Source organism: Nothoprocta perdicaria, unplaced genomic scaffold (assembly GCF_003342845.1).
Source record: "Nothoprocta perdicaria isolate Ctin4 unplaced genomic scaffold, notPer1 scaffold_124, whole genome shotgun sequence".
Classification (NCBI taxonomy): Eukaryota; Metazoa; Chordata; class Aves; order Tinamiformes; family Tinamidae; genus Nothoprocta; species Nothoprocta perdicaria.
This window is the reverse complement of record NW_020454361.1, coordinates 1,086,275-1,095,002: the sequence shown is the minus strand read 5'-3', so window position 1 is coordinate 1,095,002 and position 8,728 is coordinate 1,086,275. Positions and strand designations below refer to the sequence as shown.

General features: G+C 66.1%; 2 protein-coding genes across 3 annotated transcripts in view; both read left to right on the top strand.

Annotated features, from left to right (window-relative positions):
• Nucleotides 1–2,114: 2,114 nt before the first annotated feature.
• Nucleotides 2,115–6,604, top strand: ARR3 (arrestin 3). Its single transcript, XM_026054620.1, has 14 exons — nucleotides 2,115–2,131; nucleotides 2,332–2,362; nucleotides 2,671–2,731; nucleotides 3,144–3,188; nucleotides 3,603–3,802; nucleotides 3,913–3,972; nucleotides 4,221–4,288; nucleotides 4,474–4,609; nucleotides 4,937–5,021; nucleotides 5,353–5,425; nucleotides 5,518–5,655; nucleotides 5,859–5,942; nucleotides 6,402–6,425; nucleotides 6,544–6,604. Exons 1-14 carry the CDS (start codon nucleotides 2,115–2,117, stop codon nucleotides 6,602–6,604), a joined length of 1,083 nt encoding a protein of 360 aa, XP_025910405.1.
• Nucleotides 6,605–8,183: 1,579 nt separating this feature from the next.
• Nucleotides 8,184–8,728, top strand: part of RAB41 (RAB41, member RAS oncogene family) — a 16,775-nt gene continuing 16,230 nt past the window's right edge. The window contains exon 1 of one of the 2 annotated variants that reach the window (XM_026054621.1): nucleotides 8,184–8,371. In XM_026054621.1, the coding sequence (XP_025910406.1) occupies nucleotides 8,293–8,371 (79 nt within the window). In that variant the 5' untranslated portion in view covers nucleotides 8,184–8,292. The remainder of the gene's footprint in view (nucleotides 8,372–8,728) is intronic. The other variant, XM_026054622.1, reaches the window with a different exon arrangement.

The following is an 8,728-nucleotide window of genomic DNA, read 5'->3' as shown; positions in this document are numbered from 1 at the left end:
CCCTTCCCTTCCCTTCCCTTCCCTTCCCTTCCCTTCCCTTCCCTTCCCTTCCCTCCAAGGTGCTCCCAGCCTGGAGCGGGACGGTGGCCACCACTGTGAGCACCAGGGTCACGTTTGGGAGGGGGACACCCAGGGACAGGAGGTGACCGGGGTTGACGGAGCGTCCCAGCCATGCACGAAGCCTGCACCTCCCGTGCTGCTTCCCAGTGCAGGAGGGAGCAGCAAAACGGGGCAGGCGCCCGGGAGCGCCGACGGCCGCCGCGTGAATCGGGAGCCATGTGGCAGCGCCGTGGGCGCCGATCCTCAGCCCGCCCGAGCGCCAGCATCCGTCTCGATTAGCATCACCTCGCTCCTAAGCCTGCTTTGCCCAGCCCCGTAAGCTGCTTTCCCAGGGCCCCGGCAAGAAGCGCCTTCCTTGCCCACTCTTACTCATGAAGCATCTCCCGAATTAATAAACTAATAGGATTGTGGCGGCCAAATCCCGGTGCGGCCGCGCGCGCGCACGTCGCGGGGCTGCGGGCGGCGCGGCGGGGCCGGGCGCGGATATAAGGCGGCGGGAGCGGGCACGCGGCGCCGTCCCCGCGCCGGCGAGCACCAGGACACTGCCGGCACCGACACCGGTAGGAGCGCCCCGCGGCGGGGCTGGCTCTGTGGGCAGGGGTGGTGGGCCCTGGGGAGCAGCGGGGACAGGGGTGGCTGGGGGTCAGGGCGGGGGGCTCGGAGGCGTCGTGCTGGCCGGGCAGGGGGCTCCGGCAGGGCGGGGAAGGCTCCAAATCCCTCCTCTCCGAGGGCCTCGGACTCGGCTCTTCTGCTTTCAATCCTCCCTGCCCCATTCCGGGCTCCCGGTGGAGATTTTRCACCTCTTGCTACCCACCCCAATGCCGCAGATGGGGACCCCCCAACTTCACCCCCACCCCAGCGCCCGCAGGGACTTCACCATCCGTCACAATCTTTGACGGCCGAGGGCAACCAAAGATCCCCTGGTCAGGCCKGCGGGGATCATCTCCCCGCTGGGACAGTGCCCGTCGCTCCGTCCGCAGCGAGACRGCAGCTGCGTGAGGAGGAGGAGGAGGATGCCCAGGCGGCAGCAGGGCTTAGCAGCCCGCCCAGCTCTAAGCCCGGCTCGCGGCCGCGYGGTTAAGTTCAGGAAGCTTCAGCTCATCCCCTCTAATCTCCCGCAAATCGCCTGCCCGCCAGCCGGCCGCGTGCCTGGCGAGGAGCCCTGGGGCGGCAGCGGCTCCGGGGTCGGGAACAGGGAGGCTCCCTGGGACGGGTGGTGCGGGATGCCGTGGGTCACAGCGGAGCGGGGCACGAGGAGCTCGGGGGGACCCYGGCACGGCCCGGGTGGGTGGTGGGTGCTGAGCACCCACTGGCTCCACGGCCTTTCCCACGGATGGAGAAACAGCAGGGAGAGCCCGGAGTGCTCCGGAGCATCCCTGGGGCTCCATGGAAAAGCCGTGGGAGCTTTTCCAGGGTGTTTTGTTGGGTGCTGCAGAGGGACAGGGTCCTCGGGTCGCCCTTGGGGAGCACTGCTGCTCCACGGGGCCCTTCCAAACCTCCCTGCGGCTCCCAGGCGCTCGCGCTGCTGCTTGCCATGGTTTCCTCGCCCTCCTGGTGAGTGGTGGGACACAAGGAGCCCCTTCCTCCTCCCAGGACTAGGCTGCAGCTCCCCGCGGACAAGGAAACACATGAAGCGGCAGCACTCTAAACCACCTTGTTCCTCTTCTTGCCTTGACCCTTGGGGCCCCCAAGGGTTCTCCTTTGGTTTGCTGGAACCTGCCCTGCCTTGGGCATCGGCCTCACCTTGGCTGCTCCTCTTCCTCGGGATTGCCTTTGGTCTGGGAGGGCTCTCTGGGCCAGGCTGTCCCCACAGCCCGGGTCTCGTGTCTGTTCCCCCCACACCTGCGTGGGGARGAGGGCAAAGCCCCCGTGGGAACCCTCCAAGCTCTGTGGAGCAYTGGGATGGGGACGCGCAGCCCTGCGGGGCTGCAGCCCCAGCGTGTCCTGACTGCGGCCGCCTCCAGCTGCAGGGACATCCAGCCCGTCCCCGGGAGTGCCCAGTGCTTCCCTGCGCTCTCCGGGCAGGTCCCCTGCTGCGCCACGACTGATCCGAAATGGCCGAGGGATCCAAGTAGGTGTCTGCCTGTCTGTCTGTCTGTCTGTCTGTCCCCACTGGCGTGGCGCGGGGTGGACGCGGCAGCCCGGGCAGGGAGGCACCGGGGGTCCCATGTCCCCTCATGGTCCCTCCGTGTCCCCGCACCCTCGGAATGGGGCGGCTGCTCCCACCTCTCCGCAGTTCTCCCAACGCCGCTGTGTTTGTTCCCTTCGCAGGGTGTTCAAGAAGACCAGCCCCAACAGCAAGGTGAGTCCGTGCAGGGAAGGGTCCGCCTTGTTCCCAGTGGGAATGGAGGGGATGTGAGAGGTTCCCCTTTCCTTTGGGCTCTCTCAACTGCCTTCCTCCATGGCCGTGATGCCACCGCAGGGCTGGCTTTTCAAAACAGAAATTAAAAGCACCTGGGGAAATCCTTAAATCTGAGCCTGCTCCAACATGCTGTAGGACCGTGGTGCTGACGATCTCTGTGCTGCAAACTGGGGCTTGAAGGTTTCTGCCCATTCCGTGGTGAGCACTAACCTTGTTCCTTCTCGGTCTTCACCCTGTGCTGCCTCCAGTTGTCCATCTACTTGGGGAAGAGAGACTTTGTGGATCACGTGGACTGCGTGGACGCCGTAGGTGAGTGAGACCGTCGCGGACGGAGCGGTCCCCAATGGGCGCTGTCGCTACCCAATGGGTTTGGACACTTGGCTCCTCTGCTGATGCCTCTGCTCCCACGGGGACAGGAGGAGCAAGGGCAGCTCCAGAGGAGCTAAGATAACATTTTCCTGCAAATACCTTCGAAGGAAGGGGTTGGGGAGAGGGACAAAGCCTGGGCTTTGCAAAACAAAAGCCTGGGCTTTGCAAAACCTGCCACCCTCCTGGTGGAGATGCTTTGGGAGGCATCAAAGCTCTGTGACAGGCAGCTGCCTGCACAGCTGGTGGCACAGGCCACTTTGGTGTCTTTGAGCACTGCCGTTGGGACGGGCATTGCCCCCTTGCTGCCTCCTGTGAGGATCCAAACTTACTGCTCTGCTCTCCTTGTCYGCAGATGGAGTCTGCTTGATTGACCCTGAGTACCTGAAGGACAGAAAAGGTACRAAGACACGAAACCTTATCTTGGAATGGGAAAGGCTGAAAAAAATGGTGCAAAGCCCACAGGCAACCTGAGGCTTTGGAGATGGGAAAGCAGCAACGGGCTGTCCGCRGGGTGCCACACGTCAGGGCAACGACGGCTCCTCCGGAGGGGAGAGCTGCCTCGGCCTCCTGCCGCTCCTCCTCCTCCCGGTCTGGGGCTCGGCAGCCGCCAGTGCCTTGAAGAAAGAGACCAGGATTCTCTTTAACTGCCTGCTTGGTGCCAAACACCCGGGTCCAGACAAGAGCTGAGTCTCTCTCTGTAAACAAGTCCTTACGGCTGTTTCTCTCTGTTCCCAACCCTTTCTCCCGTGCCCATTTTCCCGTACTCCAACCCCGTGCCCAACCCCGCTCCTGCGCCCCGCACCGACACCAGTGTACGTGACGCTGACGTGCGCCTTCCGCTACGGCCGGGATGACCTCGACGTCATCGGCTTGACCTTCAGGAAGGACCTCTACGTCCTGACCACGCAGATCTTCCCTCCGGTGCCGGAGCAGGTGCCCAAAACGCTCACCCCCTTGCAGGAGAAGCTGCTGAAGAAGCTGGGCGAGAACGCCTACCCCTTCACCTTCGAGGTAGGCGCCGYGCACGCGGCCGGGAGGGCTCCCCGGGGCGAGCGGTCCCGCAGCCTCGTGGCCCCGCGGGGCGCCCGCTGCAAAGCTCTCGTGGCCCCTTCTCTCCCCAGGTTGCCACCAACCTGCCCTGCTCCGTCACCCTCCAGCCCGGACCGGACGATGTCGGGAAGGTGGGACGCTGCCCTCGGCCTGTGGCCGTGGAGGGAGGGATGGTCTGTTCGGAGGGGCCGAAAACCAGAGCTGCTGCCATATGGGGATGACCTTTGGGACAAGGGATTGCAGGGATGATCCTCRGGGATCCGGGGCTGCGTTCCCAACAGAGCAGAGGGGTGATGCAGTGGGAAAAAGGAGGGGATAAATCTGGATATTGGGGAACACGGAGCCCATCCCGCTCTGCAACCGTGTGTGTTTCCCACAGGCCTGTGGAGTGGACTTTGAGGTCAAAGGATTTTGTGCTGAAAACCTGGAGGAGAAAATACACAAGAGGTATTTGCAGGGGATCCCTCTCCTTGCCGGTCCCGGCAGCCGAACAGACGCTGCCTGTCCGGGACCCATTCAGGGCCCCGCTTCAGCCTCCGGATTCGGTCCCGGACGGCAGGAGAGGCTCCGGGTCCGGGGAGGAGGCGGCTGCCAGGGTCCGAGTCTGCAGCGAGGGGCTCTGGCTCCCGCAGGAACTCGGTGCGGCTCATCATCCGCAAGATCCAGTACGCGCCCCTGAACACGGGGCCCGCGCCCAGGTCCGAGACCACCCGGCAGTTCATGATGTCCGACAAGCCCTTGCACCTCGAGGCCTCGCTGGACAAAGAGGTGGGCGCGGGATGGGGAATTCTCCGTGTTTGAATTCCCGGGATGTGCAGCACCCRCTCTGCGGCATCCTGCGAGCCCGAGGCTTGGAGAGCCCTGTGGTTGGGCTGCAAACCCRCCCCAGGAACTGTGATTTTCTTGCCTCTCTGGAAGGGAAAGTCTTGGGCGTGATGCACAAGATGCATTTCCCCTGGCCCTGGTACCTTCCGCTTGGTGGAGGTTTGCACCCCTTGGGGCCCCCAGGAGCRGCTCCCTTGTCCAACACCCAGCACTGCCCCTGCACCCAAAACGTGGTTGTCCGCTGTGCGACCGAGTCTCTTCCGACTGCAGATCTACTACCACGGAGACCCCATCAATGTGACTGTCAACATCAACAACACCACCAACAAGATCGTGAAGAAGATTAAGATCACAGGTGAGAGCAGGGCTGAGGGACACATCCGAGGGACACACGGACGTGTCCCGGGACGGCGCGTCCTGCTGCAGGTGTCAGGGTGGCAGCTTCAGTTGTCAGCAGAGACAAGTGTGGCAACACGACCACGAGATCCGCAGCCCATGTGAAACGTTATTTACTCAGTATTTACCCGGCTAAATCYGGCAATGGGGAAAAACCTGCAGGAATCTCCCTGCCCGCCGATGGGAGATGCTGCCCCTTGGGCGTTCGGGGCGCCGGGGCCTCTGTGTTGGTGGGTGCCCATGCGACTCCTTCCGCGCACTCAGAGTTGCTCCATCTGCTCTCCCTGCAGTGGACCAGATCACAGACGTGGTCCTCTATTCCCTGGACAAGTACACGAAGACTGTGTGCAACGAGGAGATCAAGTGAGTAGCAGGGACGTGGCCGCCCGCCCTTCCCGGGGGGTTCCGGGTGCGGACGCGTCCCGCTCCGGTGCTCAGCACCCCGTTCTCCACAGCGAGAACGTGGCGGCCAACTCCACCTTCTCCAAAACCTACTCGGTGACGCCCACGCTCGCCGCCAACCGCGAGAAGCGCGGCCTGGCGCTGGAYGGCAAGCTCAAGCACGAGGACACCAACCTGGCCTCCACCACCATGTAAGGGTGCAGGAGCAGCCTCCCTCGCCCCGCGGCACAAGAACAGGCCCGGCCTTTCCCCCTTCCTGGCACTTTTGCCGGGCCTTTTCCCGTTCATTCCCAGCGAGGATCCGGGGCGTTTCCTCGGCATGCTGAGGCGGACCCTGGGATCCGCCTGGTGGGAGATGTCCCCTCTCACGGCTTTGCTCTCCCTTTGCCCCTAGCCTGAGGCCCGGCATGGACAAGGAGGTGCTGGGGATCCTGGTGTCCTACAAAGTGAAGGTCAACCTGGTGGTGTCCCGAGGCGGGTGAGGAGCTCCCGGCGCGGGGCCGGCAGYGCGCGGGCGGCGCAGGGYGGGCAGAGGCTGCAGGGCTGGGACCGGCCCAGGCCAGGGATGTCCTCCTCGACCCCCATCTCATGGGGATGGCGATCCCTCCCCATGGCCCATCCCCACCCCTCACCCTCGTTAAAAAGCACCATCCAACACATCATGAAGCATCTTCCACTTGATTACAAAGAGCTTTTACCAGCTCCCGTCCTCCCGGCACTGGGGAGCCGCAACACCCATGGCAGGGCACGGGCAGCCCAGCCCGACCGGCGTCTCCCCGTGGGGCACCCCGACACGTGCTCCCACGAGACCCCCTTTCCAAGGATCTCAGAGGCGGTGCACGGAGCTGCCTCCCGCCTGGCGGAGGGGGCCCCAGCAGCGTCCCGCAGGCCGCCTTCGCTCTCCGCTAATCCCATGTCCTTCCTTTTGCTGCCGCAGCATCCTGGGGGATCTCACTTCCAGGTAGGGCAGCGCCGCTGGAGCCACGCGGGGGGATGYGGCGGCCCCGGCGCCGTCCCCACGGCTGCGGCTGTGCGGGCAGCGCCGGCCACCTCGCTCACCAGCCTGCTCCTCCCCGCAGCGACGTCGGCGTCGAGATGCCCGTCATCCTCATGCACCCGAAGCCTTCGGATGGTGAGTGAGGCCGGGGGCCCCGCTCGCAGCGGGGGACAGGGGACGGTCCCAGGGGAAGGGCAGGTGCTGCAGACGAGGATCACACACGGCAGCAAGGTGCTATCGCCCCGTGGCAGCCCGGACCCCCGCAGGCCTCGCGTGGGGGACTGTCACTGCGGAAGGGACACCCGGGAACGGGGCAGCTGCCCGCTGAAAGGTCATTTCTGCACTAACCTCTGTGCCTCTCTCAATGCTTGCCTCCCTGGATGTGCTTATGAACGGACTATAGATAAGCCAAGGTAAGGAAAACAAGCCTTTATTTTCTCTACATGAATAAAGCACATAGAACCATCGCAGATGGATGCAGTGCCCCATTCCCGCTGGGAGTGCTGGCGCTGCCATTGGATCGAAACGCCCGGGCCYGGGAACGCGGTGCAGCCCGACACAAGGGGCCGGTGCCGCAGCCTGTCCCGGCACGGGCAGCACTCGTGGCCACGGGCGCCTCGCACCAGCGCAGGGCTCCGGCGGCGGCGCCCGGCCCCGTCCTGCAGCCGCACGATCCTCCCCAGCTCCCCGGCTGCTCCTGGGAATGGGCTGCCCAGGGAGGCAGGGGAGGCTCCTGCTCTGCACATCTCCCAACCCGCCTGGATGCGCCCGGGCGCTCCGTGCTCTGGGTGTCCCTGCTGGAGCAGGGGTTGGACTGGGGGATCCCTAGAGGTCCCTTCGAGCTCGGCCATGCCAGGATTCCGGGATTCCGCGCCTGGCTCTGCGCTACGAGGGGCACGAGCGCTGCCGAGGGGCACGGGAGCCCACTCAGCCTCCCCAGCCCTTGCTCCGGACTCACTCCCGGCCTCAGTGGATATCCCGGCTCCCCGAGGAACAACCCCCTTGGCCGGGCGCTTCCCCCCAAATCCGCCCAGTCGTTTCACATTCCCAGGCCTCTGGAGCCTGTTCCGCTCATTCTCTTTCTCCATTTTCTTCTCCCGCTTTTCATGTCATGGCTCTCCCTTGGCGCCACCCCTTTCTCAAGGAGGTAACTCATCTCCCTCCCCACTTTATTTCCTCTCCTTCCCTTTTCTCCTGTTGACAATGCAAAACGCGGCTCTAATTGCCTCCACGGGGAGCCCCCCGCGCCCTCGTTTTGGGGCGTTTTGGTCGGAAAGTGGCAGGGGGCACAGCCGCGCTTCCCCGCCGGCTCCCGAGCCCAYGGCGCCCCGCTCTCCTTTCCAGCGAGGAGGACATCGTCATCGAGGAGTTCGCCCGCCAGAAGCTCAAGGGCGAGAAGGACGACGAGGACGAGAAGGAGGAGGCCGAGAAGGAGGAGAGCTAAGGCGGCGCGCGCAGCCGCCGGCGCCGCGCGGGCCCCTCCGCCCGCTCGCCCCCCACGCCGCCCCCGAAGCGGCCGTGTCCCCCCGTAGAACAGCCCCCGGGGCGTCTCTGTGTCGGGGCCGCGGCGCCCGCGCCAATAAACCGCCTCGAGCGCCCGCTGGGGCCTCCCTGCCATCTTGTCGCCTGCTCCCCCCCCATCCCCAACAGGGGGCGCTGCCCTCCCGTGCGGCCGTGACGCCACGGCGCCGGCGTGACGTCACCGTGGCGTCACGCGCGCGGCGGGGCGGCGGAAGTGACGCGCGGCGGCGGCGGCGGGTGGGGCGCTCGTCGGTGCGCGCGGCTCCCTCGCTCCCCAGTCACGGCTCCCGCTCGGCCCCCCCGCTCCGCCATGTCGGCGCCCGGCAGCGGCGGCGAGTTCGGCAACCCGCTGCGCAAGTTCAAGCTCGTCTTCCTGGGCGAGCAGAGCGGTGAGCGGGGCGGCGGCCGCGGCGGGGCCTGCAGGGCCGCGGGSCGGGCCCGCCGGGAAGGGCCGGGCCCGCGCGGGGAGCCGCTGGGGCCGCGGCGGCGAGGAGGGAGCTGGGGCGGGGATAAGGAGCCGTTGGGGGTGGGGGGCGTCCAGGAGCCTTTGGGGGGAGGAATAAGGAGCCACGAGGGGCTCCGGGGGCACCGAGAAGCCATTATGGGCCGGAGGGGGGGTCGAGGAGCCGTCGGGGCTCGGTGGGGCGGCGGGAAGGAGCCCCCGGGGGCTTGGGGAGGGGGCTGAGGCGCCCTTGGGCGCCGGGTGAGGAGCCGCTGTCGCCTCGCGCTGGGCGGGGCGGGGGGAG